Here is a 21960-nt window from a genome sequence, read left to right as displayed (position 1 = left end):
ACTCACCATCACCTGGTGTGAACGCAACGTTCCAAAGTTGTCGCGTCCACGATATGGTTGCTGGGTGTTGTAGCCGTCGGGCTGGAACTGGAAGAGGGTCTCCGAGTTGGGGCCCTGATGCATTTGATGCATTGGCGGCTTGCGCAGCGTATTCTTGGGAGAGTGCATTTTGTTCTGTGGCGGTGGTTGTGGCAACAGCACCGGCTCTGCATATGTCACCTCCTCCACCTGGGGCAGCAGCTTAGGCTCCTGCTGTATGCGGCACGACGAGGGAAAACTGTGCGGAGAGGGACACAAATAGTTCCATTTGTTCACAAGTCCATTTATTCGAATGCGAGCTACTTACCTATTGACGTTCTGCCTCTGTTCGAAGTACTCGTATTCCGTATCCGGATACGGCAAATTATCATCCTCATCCTTGTGGCAGCGCCGGCCGCAAAAGTAGCCTGTAAAGAAGCCCACTAGGAGCGAGAATATCGAGCCGGCTAGCACCGCCATTACGAGGGTTTCCACGGTGTATTGGGCATTGATAATATCTGCGGAAATTTGTGGACCTACGATTAGTTACATGTTTCGAATTTGAAGAGGTCGCATAAGTTGGTTGGTTGGTTGGTTGGTTGATTGATCGTTTGGTTGGTTGAGGTTGTGCGTGTAGAAGGAGGCATCGATTCAAACAACAAACCATATTTTTGTATCGTGTTGTGTGTGTGTTTTGTTGTTGTATTTGTGGTTTCAGGTCATATATAGTATTGAATATATAATCCATTTGATTGTGATTGAGAACGACACCAATAAACATCCAAACATCGAACATAGAGAACAACGCCCAAAAGTAGCGCATATTTTAACGAAATGTTGGAAAATAGGTGTATCGAAATGAAAAGAAACAAGAAGATATAAGAAAAGTTTCGGATTAATATATAATGTACACACTTGAATAGTGTAGGCAAATTTCTATCTACAGGATAATTAAATATTGCTACAAATGCAAATAAATATAATTACAGAGCCCTAAACAAAGATTTCTATAATAATCTCAAAGGTAATCTCAATTATAATCTGAAGGTAAATGAATGTAGAATTTCATTTAAGAAAAATTAAATGAGAAAATTGGAAAATCTGGTAACTCAAGTTGTAATACTTTCTAAAATCGTCGCGTTCATACAGACAGATGGACGGAATATGTTGATTTCTACTGTCAAGTTCATTGAGAATATAGACGAGTATGAACGTAAAACCTGTGAAATGGCTCCAGTTTTTTGAATTCAAAATATCTCTTGGACTAGGAATTTGCAATCTTTTTGTGTCAAATCTCCCCGGATGATAAGATCCAATTGTTAATTTCACTTCAGTTTAATTAATTGTTCTATAAGAATATTCGCAAAGCGAGAGATAAGTTTTATCACAAATGATATATTTCATTCTAAGTCGAGAGGTGTTTCTGGAAGTTTCTTTGTTGCAATATTTTCTGTGATAATCGTTCTGAATAGATTCCGATCTAACGTGTCCAGCCATATCTTTAATATCATTAATATTAAACGAATAAATATTTCGGCTTCAGTCTGATACTTCAGCATACATACATAAGTATTTATGTATTTACAATAAAGTTGTGCAAATAATAAAACAGTAATCTCTACCTGAGAAAAGAAAGCAACATAAATATCAAAGGTATTCATGCAGATGCGAGAAAACAAAGCAACTACGAGTAACATAAAGTGGAATGAAATATCTTGATTGAAATTGGAAAACATGAAGTGGCAATAAGCAAAACAAGCAGCCAAGAGGAGGGAAAATAAAATGTGATTTGCAACGTGACAACAGTAGAGTAGACAGAAGCGGGTTGAATACAGCAGGTGAGACAAGCATGTTGCACGAATAATTTAAAGACAATGTGCAAAGAGAAAATACATTATAGACAGACATGTACATACTTATACATAACTACAGAAAAAGGTACAGGTAGATAAAGGAGAGATACTACAAGTATATCGGAAATAGGTGAGACTTACCCTCAAAGTTTTTATCAATATTATCAATGATTTCTTGATCTTTGCTCTGGCGACGGGAGTCCAATAGATCCATGTCGTTGCGGAAACCCTTCTGTTCGCCCACATTGGCATCCTTTGAATTTATTTTGCCTGCACACGGAGGAGGGAGGACGGGCATGTAGCTTTAATTTGACGCACAGTCAACTCGTTTAACTCACCCGAGGGGCACGCGGCATGTTGACCGGTCGCCACATTCTGATAGAAGTAGTTCTCCTCCAGCCAGCGTGGTGCGCCATGGGAGCGACACTTGCCGGCAATTTTGTCCCAGGCACAATATGGATCCTGCAGTGCGACGCACTCGCTGCGCGACACAAACACAAACAACAAAAAGGAGAAATGCTTGGTGAAAAATATTGGCAATGGGAAATTTAAAATGCCATAAATGCGCGTGAAGTGCCAGGTGCCATGTTGCAGCAGCTCAAGTGGCATGTCGGACGGACTACCACTCGCCCGGTAATACGGGCATTTATGCACTCGGAAAAATGGTCGGTTAAGATTCGGGACTGCAGTTTATCCAGTTTTACATAAATGTATTATCAAGCAAGAGCTTTCGCAAACGAGAAAAGTAATAGAGCGTCCTCAAATCGGATATAATCCGGAATGAAAAATGCATGTATATATATATATTTTTTTTTGAGTGTAGTCCGATGGAGTCACACAAATTGTTGCATTTAATAGGAACGCAGTTTTCTGTTGTCTGTTGTCTGTGCTCTCCGCCCCTGCTGCCATGTGGCGCAACTGTCTGGCAACGCTGGCAACGCTGGCAGTTTGACCGCTCGGTCCCGGCATTACTTGTGTGTCCACCCTCAGACCCCCTCCACTCACCTGCAGCTGGTGATTTTGTCGTTGTGACATCGATGCAATTGTATGGCTATCACTTGACTATCGGTGACAATGATTAATTTGCCGTCGTCGTAGCTGCCATCTTTGGGTTGATCTGGGGAGAAGGGGGCAGAAAGGGGGGATATATGTGAAATGCGCAATGAATTTTAAACAATGTTGGCTCGTTAACAACATGCGTTTTTAATTGACTTTATCCCGAACACATACCGTACTGCATAGTCCGCACAATTTCCAAATTACGGATGGGTTCACTTTTGGGCAGCACATCGATTTCCTCGATGACCACCGAGGTTACCTTTTCGGCAGAGTCCGCTGATTCGGCATTCACGGATTTGATGATTTTGCCATGGTCTGTGGAAGGGCGGGAAGAAGGGTGTTATGTGAGTCATTTGAAAATCACAATAAAGTCTATTCTTAGTTGGCAAGTCTACTCCAATTACATAGGACTAAAATAAGTATATGCTACTTCTATTCAAGTACATAGTTTCCGGCCTCAAATTCAAACAATTTCACTAAAAACGACTTCGTAAATCGAATATTTATTAATCAATAGTTTATTTTACCAAAACTTAAAACTATATACTATCTTTGTAGACTAAACAAGTAGTTGAATTTCAATTAAAAATTTTGAAAGTCTGTTACATGTTATTAGTAAATACAAATCGGAAAACTTAAACAATCTAATGGCAAGACGAGTTGTTTCTAAATCGAATTAAATTCCCAGTTTAGTTGAAAAACAAGTACATAGTTTCTGCCCTCAATTTCGGTCAATTTCACTAAAAAAAAAATCTTAATATTCTTAAATCGAATATTTATTAGTCAATAGTTTATTTTACCAAAACTTAAAACTTTGTACTATCTTTGTAGACTGAACAAGTAGCTGAATTTCAATTAAAAATTTTGAAAGTCTGTTACATGTTATTAGTAAATACAAATCGGAAAACTTAAACAATCTAATGGCAAGACGAGTTGTTTCTAAATCGAATTAAATTCCCAGTTTAGTTGAAAAACTCACCTGTGCCAACAAAAATCACATCGTATGTCTTCCCGCCAGGTGTTTTGATTTGTGCATCGACAGCGATTTGTGTGAAGCGATAACTGCAAATACCAAGAAAAAAAGTAGGATTAAACATTTATAAAATTCAATATGAATTCAATATTATTTAGTCAAAATAGTAGTAAACGTCAAAACAAATAATATTTTTATAAAACGATTACAGATCTTCCTTATAATTCATACGGATATAATAAACTTTTCAAACCAACTGATGTTCAATTAACTTTGGAACGAATTGAATTTTCACAATTTTCGAACCTGTTACAGTTTTAAAGGAAACGTACAATAACTTCTAAGAAATCAATAGCAGGCCAACGGTAAAAGTAGAGGTAAACAATTTTAGTTCATATGTAAACGAAATAAGAACAATTCTACTTTTAATTTTAGTGCTGTTATTTGTTGTCAACTCTGGACAAAAGATTGGGTAGTCTTTAACATAAACATCTTCGTTCTTGGTCTTAAGATACTAGTTCTCCCTAAGATTCTTGTGAGCGCACAGATACACACGGCTATATCGGATTTTCTTGTCATATTGATATATTATATATGTATACACGCCGCCTTGTGGATGTTACGTACATTCGTACCACATCGTAGCTTACATTATAATACCTAGGGTAATAATATACTTGTAATGAAAATTAGAATTGGTCTAGGCTTTGACTAAGGGCCGAGCTGACAGATGTGCAGATATATTTTGTTGCTTATAATATTTCTTTCCAGGCAGTTATACTTTTCTTTAAAATCGGTTCCCACACCGGTTGTTCGGTGTCTGTTTTGTGATAAAATGTCGCTGATTGGCTGGGCAGTTTTGGAGCTGCGCCATTGACTGATGGAGCCACAGTGGAGTTTGACGTGTGGTTTCTGTTGCTGTGTCGATGATGGGCATGGCTGGCGTTAATAATGCACATATGAGTATGCCAAACGCTCGCTGGCAAAATGCAAAAGCAATGGTGAGAATGACAACGGAATTGTAGAAAGCCACAACAGAGCGGCAGCGGCAGCGGCGGTGGCGGTGGCTGGCAGGCGGCAACAAAAACAATGCACAACATGGCCGCAGGACAAGAAGCAACAAAAGCAAACAACATCAGCAGCAGCTATAACAAAGTGTATTTATATGTAGAAACATATTTTAACATCAACAGCAATGGGTTGGCTGCAAAATAAAAACGGAAATTTGCCTCTGATATCGCCACAAAAATGCTGGCGACTGTTGCTGCCCGCCCATTATGCCGTCCCCCGACTGCCCCTGGCCCCTTGCCCCTTGCCACATGCCTCTTCTCCCATCGACTAATGCGCTCTATGCTAACAGCTGTTGTCATTGTTGTTGTCCTTGTTGCAGGCAACATTTGTGGCTGCCCGCTTGGCTGCTTTGTCTATTGTTGCTCCCATGTTGGTTTAGTACGGTTTGTGCAACAGCAACAGCAACTTTGTGTGTGTGTGTCTGTCTGCCTCGATTTAAATGCAAATGTCTGCAATGGACGAACGTGCGCGCCGCACCCGATCCCCAACCCCCACCACCACCCCTCCGCCCAACGACTGCAAGCATTCGTCCTCTGCCGACCATTGTGCATTGTTTTATTGTTAATTAACAAATCTCGTTTTTGAGTTTTAGTTATGTTGCTCAATTTTCTAAATGGCAAAAGAATTGCCACTGTGCTTTGCTTAGGTTGGCTTAAATGGTCGCCATTTTCTATTGTTGTTGTTGTCGTTGTTGTTGTTGCTGTTGCTGTTGTTGCCGCTACTGCGGCTGCTGCTGTTGGCACCATAAAGCGGTTCGTTCCCTACCATTTCGGATGGTTATGGCCACCGCAATCGTGCAGTCGTTCAGCACACAGAGGCGAAAGTTGCACGGCTCTTTTAATTGCCTCAGCGTATGCGAATAAAACTCAGACGTATCCGTATGAACATATACACATGTGTTGGTAAATCAGCTTACCAAACTCGTATAATTTAGTTAAGATTCTTAAATATGCCGCACAGTTCAAGACTCAACCATTATCCGAGCGCATATTGGACACATTCGACTGTGCTAGCTGTAAGAGTACGAATACAATAAACATTTACAAACCTCACAAAGGCAACTTCAGAAACTGTACACTATCCCCGACTAATACTACAGAGTAAAACTATAATTATCAATCCGAAGGCAGGCCAAACTTTATGATCGAACGTTTCCCATCTCAATCGTATATATATAGTACATATATTGATTTTGCAATACAGGTATTCAGTTGAGGAACAGGAGCTTCATTTTGAATAAATATTGTCCCATTAAACACAAATCTAGTAGATATAGGTCTGGGATAAATTTAAGCTTTGCGCTGCCGAAGATGAGAAACAAATCGCAAACGCTTCAGCAGCAGCAATTGCTGATGGAGGCAGAAAAGGTGCTCACTAAAGCCCGACATCTGGGCGCTGGTGGCAGCAATATTAGCAACGGTGTGCCATTTGGCATTTGGGAGGTGTCCCGCAGGTATTTAAAAGCATTGAGGACTATCACAAGCAGATGGAGAACCTGGAAACGGTGACCAATCAAAACTACAACTGGCAGTTGAGGTCGGCTGATGGAAAGGACGAAGACAACGTCCTCAATCAGAACAACCAAAACTGCAGTTCAGACAGGATGTCAAAGCAATTGTAGCATCTAGGAAATCATTGAAAAGAGGACTAGGACTAGACGACTTTATGAAAAGCCTACCGCACTAGAAGTGCCTTCTAATGTAGCAGGCGCCAGAGTAGTCGAGGATTTAGCGCCGCGGAGCCGCAGTCCTCATTGCAGGGCTGGCTCCTCTGCATTAGGCAAGCTAGGTACCTGAGCTCTGAGTTGAGACAGAAAGAGAATTAACAACCACAAACCAGACAACAGGCCAAGTGATTGGCAGTTTTTGGCCTTTGGATCCAGCTAGGAGCGGAAACCACCAAACCGCAAAAACAAGTTCAACCAAAGCACAGAATCATCCCACTCCACATAAGTAGTGTTAAGAGTTAGCGTGGCTTCTTTCATACTTATTATGAGGATGGCCCGATTGATAAACCTGCATTTCAGAACGGTAATGGACCTATTTCGACCATTTTCCGCGCGCACGTATACAGTCCAGAGAAGTCTACGCAGTCTCTTGGATGAAGCCACTAGAGAGTATTATCGATCAGCAATTAGTATTGGCATTCGACATCATCCATCTTATACATATACTATATACGAGTATACCTATAAGATAGAGGCATCCTTCTGCGAGCTACAAGTAGATACCTATGGCGCTTAAGCCTGTAACATTTCAAGTACAGGATATACGAAGTATATGAGTATATAAGAATACAAGTTTATCGCCGCAGCACAGCTTCATTTGAAGACGCTGGTATTTTACTTTAAAACCGTAACCGTCAACCTATCTAGTAGCACGGAACAAGTTGAGTTTAAAGTTTATTTCCAAATGTTCAAGGTGGAAGCTGTTTGACTTCTACCTCCATTGCGCCGTGTAGGTATATCAATCAAAAATCAATTAATAATCTTTTAGTTTTCCATTAAACTTGTTCAAACTATTCAGTTTTCTGGGTTTTTATTAAAAACGTATATTACAAATTTGTTCAGCTATAACTTTTTAAAGTTATTTACTTGTATGTTATTCAAATCCACTTGTAATTATCTTTTCAGCTACATTATTATGTCTGCGTTAATTCTTAAAGGGGAAACAAAATAAATGAAATTAGTTCATTTCGATGCCACACATTGGTCTGCAGCTTAAGACTATAGCTTTGAAAACGGTTTTATGTTCACGGATGTGACAGACAGATTGCATATTTGGCTTGTGGTCACACAGTATGAGAAAATATGACAAATGAAATATTTTATTCAATGCGAATAGGAATGGAAGTTAAAAGCTTAAGTCATGGCTGGCTAGAGAATGCCAAAGTGCGGATACAGCTTATAAAATTAATTTCCAGCAAACAAAACAGCAAATGGAAGAAGCAATGAAATAAATTTAAACTCAGAACAAGCTAAAGGGCAATGGGGGAGGGGGGTTTGGGGAGGGAGGTCGTTTGAATGGCGATGGAAAAGTGCTGCCAAAAAGTTTCTGGCCAAAATTACAAAATGGCGAAAGAGCAGCAACAAAACAAAACAAGATAGAAACATTGAGTAAAATAATACAAAAGCATTTAGAGAGCAGAGGCTCGCACAAGCAGCTGGCAGCTGAAACTTGCAAAAATGTTTGCCAAGTTTTATTGAGTGTGTGTGTGTGTGTGTCTGTCTCACTGTGTGTATGACACTGCGACAAGCTCAGGACCCGACAAGGACAAGGGTCACATAGAGAAGTAGCGCTCTTTTTTTATACCCTTGCGCGGAGGAAACAGCGATTTTGTATAAAGCTTCAACACACACATAAGAAAACATTGAAATAAGCAGACTTGTTTAGTTTTTTATCTTTAAACAAATGTAGAGAACGGTTTGTAGAGATTAGAGAATAATATATTTAGGATTATACTCTCATTCTTTCGTTACGAAGATTCATTATTAGTCACTATTTTTGGTTATTTTTTCATTTAATAAGTAGGGTCACTCCCTTAAATTATATTCTGAATAATTCAATTGGAACTGAACATTTTTTGATAACCAAATACAGAATTTACACAATTTCTTTTTGCTATAAAATTGAAATCAATTTAAAAGAGTTAAGCATGTAGATTTTGGAGATTGAAAACGTGCTTTTAATTATTAATATTATTTTAATTTTTCTATATTTTTCCATTTTTTTCGCTGTAGCTCTTGAAGGTTTAGCTAGTTTTGAAGGGTGTTGTAGGTTCGGTTGGTGTGAGCGGCCAGGCAGAAGACCGTGCGCTCCCTTTTTTGTTCTTTTTTCTATGTCGCTACTCAAATGAAATTAGTGAAGCAGCCGGCAGGATAGCAGGCTGGCAGTTAGGCAGTCAGACAACTGCCGTTTGCAAGGACATGCATGATAAAAGTCTTGACAGCAGTATCAAGAAAGGAAAAAGTTGAGTTGGGCGATAATAAAGGGCCAGACTGAAATTGCGGTACCTTGGCCGTCAGGATATGGTCAACCAGCTGTCAGAAATCAGTTGAGGCCGTCGCTGCAGCCAGTTGCAAAGGATACTTCCGCTGCTGAGGAACGGAAACAATTTGTAACAGCTACCGTGTAGAATCTACTGAGCTGGTAGCATCACAACTTTCAAGTTGTAGGAAACTTTGCAGTGCTGTAAAACCAGGCAAGCAAATCTTCTCGGCCCGCATATGCAAATGAGTGTGTCTGTCTTGGCATCGCTTCTGCCTTGCTTGCCTCTCATTTCACGTTCGTTCGGTCGTTCGTTCGTTCGTTTGATTTATTTATTCACACTCACAAGCCCACACACCCGTACTGAGGCAAAAATGGCTGCTCAAAATGGCGCACACCAAACGGATGTGGCAGCGTCTGTGCTCGTTGTGTGCTCAAATAAAATTATAATAAATTTATGTTTCGGCAAATCGCCATAAATTCTGTGCATTTTTGATTTGATTTTGGCATTTGTGTTCAATAACTTGACCCCACAGTCCACAGGCTTTGGCTCGCGCTGGGCCGCTCTGCGGTCTGCATTGTTTGGCCTCGCTTTACATTGAATAATTTATGGGGACTGCTCAAAATTTAAATTCGAAACTTGATAAATGAATTGCTTGGCCATCTAGCAATGTTGTTGATTTGTTAATGAACTCGCAAAGATTGTGTACTTATTTAGTTTCCTTAAAACATGAACTGTTCTTAGCGGTCGCAATCACTCAAAATCGATTCATTCGCTGCTGAAATACTACTATACTGTATATGCTAGGAATGATTTTAAATGCTTTTACGTCAAATAAATCAATTGGCAATACTTTCTATTTTATTATGTTATATTTCAAGTCGTATCTCAGCAACGAGCAATATTGTTACATAACGACAGTCACATTTTTCACAACTGATGTGTCATCTATGGATCTGTCGTTCTATCTATGAATGAAAAGATTTTCCACAAAACTGCTCGAGTTATTCGTATAGAGCTTGGGGTATACCGAAAATATTTGTATATATATTATATTTCTGGCTCTTTCGATTTTAAGTGTTTCGAATGTGTTTTACAAGGTTTTTTCAAGTCAACCATCATGGCACCATGGCTACCATATAATTTAATAGTTATCCTCCTTAGGACAGACATTAAATAAAAAATAAAGTTTTAAAAAAAATTTGTTTTTATCTTTTAATCGAAACTTCGACTGCAAATCACGGCATAGCTGACTGGCGGAGCAAATTCAATTCTTTAAGAAGTCGGGTTATAAATATTATAAGGTTTCTTCATACAGCTAGCTCTCGGAACGTATCAAAGTAATTTACTATTACCAGTTCCTTTAGAAACTTTAGAGAGTGTCGGCAGGGACAAGCAATATTGTAAATAAACTTATAATTGGTAGCGAAAATACTGAGCCAAGGCAAGACCTGCTAGTACAACTACAAGTATAAGCAAATAAATAACTGAGCAAGAATTAAAATATGGCAGAAGCTTTTATTCTTAGCCACGATCCATGCAACCGCTTTATGAAAAACGGCACAGGTGTACTGAACATAAATTATTTACTCTGCAGATTGCAGCCATGTGTTGGGGTTGGCGCAAATTTAAAAATTCAATTTGGCAACTTTTCCATGTAATTGAGCTACAATTACAGGCCGTCGAGACGAGAGGAGCACGCAAGTGTGCCGCACACTTTAAAGAGTAAATCATAAGTGAGACAGTGAGCAGACATACACGCACACACACACACACAACAACACACACACACACAGTCCTAACAAAGGGCTGTGTCGGGCCACATGCTGCAGTGAAGCGATAGTTTGAACCAAACGAACCGAGCCAACTAGAAGGAAATGCTTGGATGCGCCGAGGCAGCCCGGAACGAAAATATGTATGCACAACTGAATAAATTAGAATGAAATATGGAACACGTAGAGCAAGAATTCAGACTGCAATGCCCCCAAAAAAACCCCCAACAACCCCCCCGACCCCTACCCCCTAAAATAGATACACACACACACACACACACACACATGAGCACGCCACAATAAATGTAAGTGCGGACGAGCGACATTAGCCAAGTGGGCGAGTGCAGTGCAGCGCTGTGGAGGACCAGGGAGTACGAGTATCTAACGAATTTCTACTTCAACACACACTTGGCCACTTACTCGGCAACTGACTCTTTGCATTTAGGTTCTCTCGGTTATTCCAATCACACAATGCATCAGAATTTAATCATCCCCAATTCAATTGGAAAGCATAAAAATGAAAAAGATTTCCAATATTTGCGCAGAAATTTGTATTTCGACCCAATTGCTTGATAACGATGCGGCTGTGACTGTGGAATGTCGGTCAGGATAGCATTTGAAAACCACCAGAGACGCTTCATTGGAGAAGGACAATGAAGTAATGACTAGCGTAATAACTTAAATGTAATCTGGGACTTGTAACGCTAGATGAGTTTATAAATAAGTAAATAACCGCTTGTATGTGAAGTGCAACCGCATTTTAGTAATTCCTGTTATAAGTATAAAAGAATACATGGCGCTTTAGAAGGTCGCTTAAATTGCCTTTAAATAGCCCCATAACCTCATCTTCAAATTTAAACAAACTGTATTTAAAAATAAAAACTACAAAACGACAAAGTGACGACGTGTGAAAGAGGCCACTAGATAGACACTAGTCTAAACGACAAATCTACAAGTATGTAACGGACAAAAGCAGGTATAGGGCTTAGCTTGGGAAAGTCTGCAAACCATGTGTGGGGTCCCCAGCTATTAAGGTTCCAAGGATTTTTGATATAGACGGATGATGTCTTTACCAATCTGCTGTGTCAAGGTAATCACCCTTCGGGTATTGTTCGGGTTGTTAAAATGGTGTGTTCGATTTAAAAAGCCTTCTTGGCCTTTCGAACAGCACTAGGAGTGTCTAAAAGCTTTCGGATGGTTGTGCAGTCTTTTTTTTTGCAAGCTTTCTAAGATTACAAAGTTATTTTCTACCATCGGGAATTAAAGTTTTTGAATAGTCGTAATAGTCACATATTTTCATTAGAACACAAATTAATCTGACCATTTAATAGATTAGTCAACAAAAACAATACTCAGATTTTGATAACTTTTAAGTGCTGAATTGACTATTTTGAATTTGAATGATGATTATGGCATTCTTCGAACAATTCACTTACTTGTTAAAGTTAAACAAAAAAGAAATTAAACTCGTATTGCCTAGGGCTTAGGAGAGTCTACATAGCAAGTTTTGCGAATGTGGGCTTTGCCGTTTCGGAAATACAGGCGTTCATACATTCTCTTCATTCTCTTGTCTTCATTCTCTTATCATGCTAAATAAGAATTATGGCATCGGGATGATTCCTTCCGCCTAATATACACTTTTTACGCTTCAGAAACAGGGTGTAAATATAGGGTCTTCATACGACTATCACTCTTATTCCGATATTGCTGCTACTTAGTTGAACATTGTGATATCATGGTGCATCGGTAGGTAACCCTTATGCATGTGCAACAGTCGCAAATAGTTGTGCAGTTTGGGAACCACGCGAACAGATTTCTGATGAAATTTGTTATTTAAATGAAATTAGCTGCATTTTGTGATACGGCCGGACGACTATACAAATTAGATGTCACGTATTCACTTGGCCACATGCTCAGCCCCAGTTGCAGTAAAAGTTTTTACAATCCCGGCAAAGCCACAAAACCGCTGGCCAACAGCACTCATAACGCGGTTGTTTAATGCCAGTGCCACGCCTTTTAGAGCAATCCTTCCATCTCCCGCCCCACAATATACAGAGGACCCGGTTTGTTGTTTGCTCTTACTGCTGTTGTTGTTGTTTATTATTGCTTGTGCCTTTGCTGTTGCTTTTGTGTAATAATATTTACATTGGCGCAACATCATCAGGAAGGCAGACAGTCAGAGTACAGGGCAACTTTTGGTACGTGCCCGTAAAAGGCGGTAAATAAAACCAAAGAAGCACACAAAATATAAAAGTCTACAGAGAACGGAAAAAGTACCCATGAAAGAGAAAGAGATACAGAGAGAGAGAGAGAGAGAGAGAGAGTGGCGGGGTACTTACATTGTGCTGGTCCGCACCAGAATCGGTTGACCGAAAAATGCCGGCACGTTCTCGTCCATTAGCGAATGTGTTTTGATGAAATTTAATGTCGGATCCGGAAGTGTTCGTGAATCATTGTGACAGGCGCCGGGACGCGGTTCGGGCACCTAAAAGAAGGGGGAAAAGACAGAAACAAAAATGAAAAGAATGAAGTATGAACACACGATGACGACAACAACGAAATATAAAATATTAGTATGACTGCCATGTCCATGTGGACTGGGTGTTATAGGTGGACTGTCCACCCAGTATGGTCGGGGAGCAGAGGCTTCGAGGGGTGGGTCGGCCAGTTATAGTTGGCTCGTCTGCTGTTAAAAGAGCGTATAAATTGCATTTGTTGGTCTCGCGCTGCTGCTCCTACCTCTGCTTCCATCGCTGCTGCTGTACCGGAAATTGCAGCCGGACAACTATGGCTCCGTTAGTTTTGGGCATATGCGTATGCGTAGGTATGGAGTTGCTCTCCTTTTAATGATTTGGTTTACGAATCGCAACCGGAAAGTGCTCGTTTTAGAGCGGGTATTTTCTTTTCAAACCAAAATTTGTAAAGCATTACATGCATAACCAGAACGAGTTACTACTTTTGTCTGTGAAATACGAGCGGCTTGACCAACTGATAGGGATATTATGGCATACTATATAGCAAATATTTATAATTCAGTTGTTCTCAAATGACTTCTTTTGGAAGACAGGATATTGATTCAGATTCAACTATACATAAACTATGGGAATATAGTTACAATTCAAATTTCGAGGATTATAAAGAAATAACTGGCCATACATCCCAAAATTAGAGTATTTTAATTAGGAACTATTTTAGAAAAATGATACTCCATTTTAGCCCTAAGAAACAGGCATAAACGAATATTAAAATTGAATTTGTTTAATCTTTAAAATATTTGGCAGTATTTTGATAAATTAATTCACGAATATGTGGAAGTAATTACTTGAATTCCTCACATAGAGAGCGAGCTTACTCTTTTTCTAATACCCCCGATCGTAACTCAATCCAGCATATTAATCTTCTCTTAAAGGGTTTGTACTCTGCAATTCTTTCTAAGTTACATTCGGGGGAATGTTGTGTGAGAAAGTGTTTGCACACTGCTGGTTATCCATGAATAATCCTAATACATTGCACATAGTACTTTGGAAAAACCTCAAATATGACATGTGCAGCCGTTGTTCGAAAAATACTGAGCATTCAAATGCAAATTTTGTTAGCTCCACTTTGCATTTTCACATTTTTCTCAAAGTCGTGGGTGGGGATTCATAATTCATAAATTGTGGTAAGCAGCTGTATCCAAGTGCAATCGAAAGTGAATGGGGCAAAGCGCCTTTTAAGGAGCTCCTTCTTACCTTGGCGTTGTTCACTGGCAGCCAGTTGGAGTTAATGCCACTCTGCTCCTTGAATTGCCCCTCGAATGTATCCGCAATGTCCTGTGAAATAACAATGTCGGAGCGCCAACAAATATAATATAATAATATAATATCAAACTAAAATGTTGTGGTGCGCATTTGACTTGCGTCTTATAAATCAAAGTAATTGTGCACTCACCTGCAATGCGAACGCACACACCGCTGAGCCGGGAATCGAATTTGTTGGCGTATTAAAAACGCCATAAATCAATTTGGAGTTCATGGAACCGTACTGTCCCTCGACCAGATTGCTGGCGGATTCTGTGAAGCCAAATCAATTTCATGTCAACTCATTTACTATACACAACCAATCTGTTCCCTTCACTTACGAATCTCATTGAAGTAGAATGGATAGTCGCCAGGTATGGAGCAATTTAGGCGGGACTTCAGGAACGACGTCCAGCGATTGCGAAAGCGATGGGGGCCGCCCTTGTCCCATTTGCAGACACGTGCGACCCGCGAGTAAATCGCCTGAAATGACCAATGGATAAATATTAATATTAGGCCACTAAACGAATGAGTGGACGCCAAAGCAAGCAACTAATGCCATAAACAAACTCTAGCCCCTATCAGCCATGTGGCTTTGCACGCAAATATGAAGGCCGTCTTCAAAACTCGTAAGCCACTTTTCATAAAAGGCAATCACATTCACCAAAAAGTAAAAGGCTATATTGCTGGAGGTGGGAGGAGAATGGAAGACATTTAATATATTAAAGGATATGAATATGACAGATTCTAAGGAAAGTGGTTTCTCCACCGATCGGCCTATTTGAACCTATCATAAAGAGGTACGTGATTTAAACCGATCGGTCCTTTGGCATATCTGCCACAAAGAAATGATTCTGCAAAGTCAGCTCTGCATATTTATAAGATAAGTCGTCATACCAACTTTGGTGTCCCTATCTTTTATGGTTCAAGAACTCTGGGCGTTCATACAGACGAACGGACGAGCAGACAGTCGAACATGTCTATATCAACCCCTCTCCCGTCATGCTAATTATGTATGTACGAAAGTACCAATGTCTGTTTCTTCTGTTCCCCATAAATGCAATGAGCTGAGATGCTTAATTAATGCTCAGTTGGAAGCCTTGTTTTGGTTGTTTTTCATTTATTGTTTCCTTTTGTTGGGTAGATAAGTTTTTAACTAAGTTAACTACGGACTTTGACCAATAAAAAATGTTATTTATTATGGTTTGCTGCTTGTCTTTCCATCTATGTACTTATTGTATTCCTTTTTTTTTTTTGCCCACCTTGCCACAATTGATAAACTCGACGGCCGTTTCGCGGAAGAAGAAATAAACGAAGTCTCCTTGTGTAAATGAGCTCACGAAATTTGGCGCTGTGGAAAAAGTAGAAGGGAGACAAGTTAAATTATATGTACATATATAAAGCATATCTGATAATAAAGTTCATTTCGAGGCGAGTTGTAAAGATTTTATAGTAGAAAATTTGCGAAATTTATGAGCAGGACGTGCTGAAGGAAATCGAAATTTAAGGAGATGCCGTTCGTTTACTTATCGTATATTGAAACATAACTTTAAGTTTCGCCAATAGCCTAAAAGGCAGATTAGATACATGAATAGTGTATGTTATGCAGAACTGTCCATCAAAGGGATTAGTCGAATAAGTAGACTTAAATGCGCGTAGCTTTAAGAGCCGCGAACAAAGAGACACACATTGTCGCTTATGTATCTTGGCCACGTAATCGAAACACTATAAAATATTCAATCCTGTCAAGTAGCGTTGAGCCGCATGTAGTGGTCCTTCAATATGAATTATGAACAGGAATGGACAGCTACGGAGCCATGAGCCCGAGATTGGCGCAGACCAGAACGCCAAGCGGTGCGATGTCTTTATGGTAAGCGACAGGCAACAGACAGGCAATCGAAGCCACGTCTATTAAGTTAATGGTTGTTGGTCGCTCCTCGCCCTGACTCCACGTCCCATTCTCCACTCCACGCCGCGGCTGTTGTATAAAAATTCAAGCACTTGAAGTATGCAAAAACCAGCGTCAGGAGGAGGTCGCGAAGGATGTGGGGCTGACAGGACCCGATGGTTTGGCTACTGCAGCCAATGCAAAAACACATACATACCATCAAATTTAATTCAATTCGAGTGCCGTTGTGCCTTCGATTGACTGCGACATTACGCTAATAAAGCAGCAGCGACGACAACAACAACCAGAACAGCAGCAATAATAATAATGGCCAGCATCTCCCTAATACCGTCGTATTCAATTACCAAAAGTAGCGGTAGGCGGAAGTAGTAGGCGTGTCAATATACAAACAACTTACCATTGAGACTTAGGCTATCATATTGCTCCGTTTGCAGGGGCTCTCGATAGATAATCGGATCACTGCCACTGAAGTCGGCCACCGTACCCGAATATAATTCGTTGTCTGCAATCAGAAGAAGGAGAAAAAAATGTACAAAGTGATGATTTAGTAAAGTATTTGCAAATATTTATCCAGGACTTAAAGCAACAACAAAATGATGCCAAAGCAAAGCACAAAAGGAGTAATACTATTAATAAACACTGGCCAAAGGTGCTCTCTCTGATACTCCAAAGCATATCTTATATAATTTTATATAATTATATAATTTTGATGTAAAAAACAAAAACACGAATCGCAGATTAAAATGATGTGTTCTTGGGCGTATCCTAAAACTTGGGCAACTTTTCTATAGTATTTATTAACTAACCAATTCAAGCATGAATGGAATGATATATGGATGCAGGGTATACAAATAAAAATTGGGTATACAATAAAACTCAAATTTAAGACCGTTGTCGATTCCATTCTTACACTTATTTACCATTCTCAAGTGGGCTAACTTTTGTTGCGCCTATAATCTAAATCAAAGGTGTATATTTTCTAAGACAAGATTGAAGTTATTCATTATAAAATTAATAGGCTATACAAAAACCCTTTTGACTGGCATGAAACTTTAAATTTTTGGAAGAAATTTTCTATGAGTCAAATAGTTAGAGAGGTGAAGCCTAGTAGGTGTTGGCAGAGTCGAGCCCTAAAACTTCTCATTGTCTCTTTGTTTGTGTAATAGACACTCATGGCTACATCGATTCGTATCACCAATTAAATTATTTATGCGCCCTCAAATTGCAAAGCTTGTCACAATTCAGTAAAAACAAAAATTGAAATACATACATATATCCTTAGTATGTATGTACGTCAAACTGTGCAAGGACGGAAATGGCTTAAATAATATATTCATCTAATGTTGGCACCAAAATCTTATTACAATTTATATTGGAATTAGTATTGTCGCACAAACATTCCCAAACACGCACACATACCTAGATTGTAATAATGTCAATGGTAAAACATTTTACATACATATGCATAAGCTGTAAAGGAAACTTTTGCTTACATTTTAAACGCAATCAAGTTTTATTTTGGGTCTGCGCTCAGACTTTGCTTGCCTCTGTAGTTTTTGGCAGAGCAGCGAAAAGAAAACATGCTGTCTGGCCAATTTGTGTAACTAAAATATGCAAATTCTACATACAGACTCATTGAGATACACACACACAGACACACAACACAGACACACACATAGCCTCGCATTATGACGAAATTTCAAATGTGGCTGTTTTGTGCCGTCAGCCCCCGCCACAGCGAAGAAGAAGCCACGCCGCCTGGGAGCATAGAACCGCCAAGCAAATCTTGCTCCCAAGATAATAAAAACAATAAAATTTTAATCAATTGTTGCTTTTGCGGCCGTTTGAGGCATGGCACATTACACATACGCCACGTGTGCCATCGAGGCACATTTTCCGACGCCCCATTTTCCGGCTAAATGAAAATGCGAATGTGCGCGCGTAAATTTAATTAAGTTAAACGAAAAGCACAACAAAACTTTTGCCAATACTGACATTTGTGTCCACCCCTCCCCGTCTCCCTCTGCGACATCGTCGTCTTGGGCGACATTGAAGCCGGCCTGCGGCAACTGCCTGGACGTGGCAAAGAAGCGGCAACACAAGATAAATGAGTTTTCCTTCGTTTTTTTTTTTTTGAACTTTTTACTTTTGTATTTCGTATTTGTGAGTGCGGTTGTGTTAATCTCACTGCGAATTGCCAGGCTGGCGATGGCGATGGCAATGGCTCTGGCATTGTCAAACTTCAATTTCATGAGAGAAAAAAATATGAAAAACAGAGAAGCTGAAATAACAACAACAGCGCGCGACCGGAAACTGTGAGCGCGACAGCGTTGCCAGTTATTGTCTGGCCGGAAATGGCTTTGCCGCCGGCCGAAGCCGCTCACTGGCAGCAACAGGATCGATTTCTGTGTTGGCTTTGGCCTTTGTTTGCGTCCCGCCAGGCACATTCAGACTGGAAGCTGGAGCCAAGCTGATTCAGATAGAGAGCCTGCCAACAAGTCTGCCGCATTATCGCTGCATCTTATGCACAAATACCGCACACAATACATACACCCACAAACTTACATACATACATATGTACTTTACAAATAATAAGTATACGAATAAACGATGCTATGCCTTCATGTTGTTGGCTTCATTTGATTTTTTGCAGTTTATAAGTTGCCAGATAAAGATTTCTTTTCCTTATTCCATGCACTTCATATATTTATATACTCGTAAATTTATTTATTTTTTTTTTTTGCATTTAGCTGTGCATTGGAAAAGGAACGTGCAATATTATTTGGATTTTATAAAGAAGGTACACGTAAAGCCACTTTTATTTTCACAAATGTATTCGCTCAGGTTCACAACATTATCAAATAAATGAAATAAATATATTTTGTAAAGAACTGTATTTTCCATCTAGCAGTTTTTGGAGAATATTGACAAATGTCTAAGAATAATGATGGATTTGTAATTGTATGTTTACATATTTATGTATATCTGTATGTCTTACGGCCATTCGATTAGATTCAGAACTAAAACTTTTTAGAAATTCGCAAGTTTTCAAATATGTTTTATCTCGATTTTTGACATCAGCCGATTGCAAGGTATAGTATTATTTACAAAAAATTGTAACTTTGTTTGCACTATAATGCAAGTAATGTATAAGCTACAAACTATAAGAGTTGCTTAGCATTAATCATCGAGTTTTCGGATTCTCCGCGTGTTAAACATTCTTAGTACCCTGGTACCCAGTTTGTTTTCAGACAATACAAAACATTCATTTTGCTTTTTGCTTACAAACGTAATTGTGAATTTCATCAAGAATAGGAAAAAGACAACAACATTGAAGAAAACATTTAAATGACTGTTTCTTTATATTAATTGAGAAATATAGTATATCGTAGTAATTGAGAAAACTACTAAACTAGTTAGCAATTTTTTATAAAAATTAAATGACATTGAATTGAAAAAGGAAGAAAGGGAAATAAGGAGTGTGTGTTTTGCTGGCCTTTGAACTACAAAACATTTCCATAGGCTTAAATATTATGTGGTAGCTGTTGGAATTATATTAAGAATATATAAAGATCACTTGATTGGAGTGGGTAGGTCTAGTTCATCCATGCATCAGAAGAAGCTTATAGCACTTGGCCAACATAAGTATTTTGCCATTGAAAAAGCATAATTTATCCACCGCTCTTTTCACCACTGTCTTTAATTAAAACAAACTTTGCTGCAGTAATAGTTTCTATAGCAACATTAAAATGTGATCCGAGGCAATTAAAAAAATAAACATAACTATGTTCCTCCCCGACGGGGAATTGAACCCCGGTCTCCCGCGTGACAGGCGGGGATACTAACCAATATACTATCGAGGAATCTATCTAGGCCGAGTAATAACCCCTAGTCGAAGAGAAAAAGAGAAATGTACCCTTAATATTAATAGAATATTATATTTAGACATTATATCAGTAGTCAAATCTGTAAAACTTTCAAATGCCAATTCACGTGGTGGACGGAAAACGGAATTACGTGACAAGAACACGTTACGCCAACGCCCATAAAGAATGGAAGCGAGAACAACTGAATTGCAGCGAGTGGAACAGTAAATATGGATACCGTTGTTGGACGTTGGTGGGCCTTAAAAAAAGCCAGCAACATTAAAAACGTCGTCTGCAACAAATTAATTTTGCCGCACGCCATGGTCGCCCCGAAGAAAGCACCCCAGACGCCCATAACATCCCACCTCAGCACCCTCGGCCGCGACCCCAACCCACATCCTCGAGTGTTTAAATTAAGAGGCTGTAAAAGTCACGCGGTGACGATGACGATGACGATGGCGGGGGCGGTGGAGGGGGCGGGGGCGTGAGTAAAAGTGAACAGTGACTTCTCCAGAATCTGCTTCTAGGCAGTTGGGAACAACAACAACCGTTACCAGCCGCTGTGATAAATAACGAATGCTAATTTTCTATCATGACGGCGGGGGTGCAAGCGGGACAGGTGAAGCTAACGGCCAATAAAAACATTTGCTTAATGTGAGGAAACGCCGAGGCGGGAGAGAGGGAGGAGGACCCCATCGCAGCTTAAATCCACGTTGAGATTTTAAAGTTTTGTCATTAACTTCTGCGGGCCAATCGCCAAAATATGTAAATTTTCTTGATTGAAATTTGAAAGGAGGCGTAAACATGCGCTGACTCAAGGGCGTGGCAATTTCTCGGATCGCCTCAAATCAAATGTTGACAAATTAAAACATGCTGTGGCCAAAATTTTGATTAATACATTTCGTGATACACACAAACACCTAGCTATTCAGATTCCAGGGGAATGCAAATAATGGATTTTTGAACAAGTTATTGGAAATTGCAATTTGTTCAAAAAAGTATATACAAGTATTTTAAGAGATTGAAATAAGTACATATGCGATTAAAGGGCCATTTTTCTTGGCAACAAATTCTTTATGCATTTTTCGACAAATATTGGATTTAAGTAGGGGATTTAATTAAATAAATTACTGCTCATCTAGATTCTACATTTTAGGTACTCAGAAGATCATTTAAATATATATTCGTATAATTAAGCGAAGCAGTTAAGCGGCGATTCTACTATAATAGAATAAAATTAAAGCTATGAGCCTACCAGGCAGATTAGAATTATCCTGACTGGATGAACGCCTAGATTTCGGAAAGGACTGATCTTATACTGATTAAATTTGGTATGTAGACTTTCCTAATCCCTAGCCAATATATATATATATATATTTTTTTATAGCCTGTACCCAAAGGGTGAAAGGCTATACTAGTTTTGTGCGCATGTATGTAACACACAGAAGGAGGCGTGGCAGACCCCACAAAGTATATATATTCTTGATCAGGATGAGAAGACGAGTCGATATAGCCATGTCCGTCTGTCCGTCTGTCCGTCTGACCGTCTGTCCGTCTGTCCGTCTGTCTGTATGAGCGCAAGGATCTCAGTAAGTACAAGAGCTAGGATAACCAAAATTGGTATCAAGGTTCCTATAAGCCCTAGGCAGAACGAGTTTGTTTATTTTTTCTGA

General features: G+C 39.5%; 1 protein-coding gene and 1 non-coding gene across 2 annotated transcripts in view; both read right to left on the bottom strand.

Annotated features, from left to right (window-relative positions):
- Positions 1-21960, bottom strand: part of LOC115628457 (semaphorin-1A) — a 182127-nt gene that overhangs the window by 9047 nt on the left and 151120 nt on the right. Inside the window, 13 exon segments of the mRNA XM_030524575.1 lie at positions 7-277; positions 347-554; positions 2013-2141; positions 2210-2352; positions 2877-2988; positions 3102-3245; positions 3910-3992; positions 13073-13218; positions 14465-14545; positions 14664-14785; positions 14854-14995; positions 15775-15863; positions 16819-16923. Coding sequence (XP_030380435.1) covers positions 7-277; positions 347-554; positions 2013-2141; positions 2210-2352; positions 2877-2988; positions 3102-3245; positions 3910-3992; positions 13073-13218; positions 14465-14545; positions 14664-14785; positions 14854-14995; positions 15775-15863; positions 16819-16923 — 1775 coding nt within the window.
- Positions 20213-20284, bottom strand: Trnad-guc. The gene has a single exon. It is a non-coding gene; the product is annotated as a tRNA-Asp (tRNA).

The sequence above is a fragment of the Scaptodrosophila lebanonensis genome, unplaced genomic scaffold, assembly GCF_003285725.1.
Source record: "Scaptodrosophila lebanonensis strain 11010-0011.00,11010-0021.00 unplaced genomic scaffold, SlebRS2 tig00000118-arrow-arrow-pilon, whole genome shotgun sequence".
Lineage (NCBI taxonomy): Eukaryota > Metazoa > Arthropoda > Insecta > Diptera > Drosophilidae > Scaptodrosophila > Scaptodrosophila lebanonensis.
Note: the sequence above shows the minus strand (reverse complement) of the source record. Positions and strands in the feature narration are given on the sequence as shown.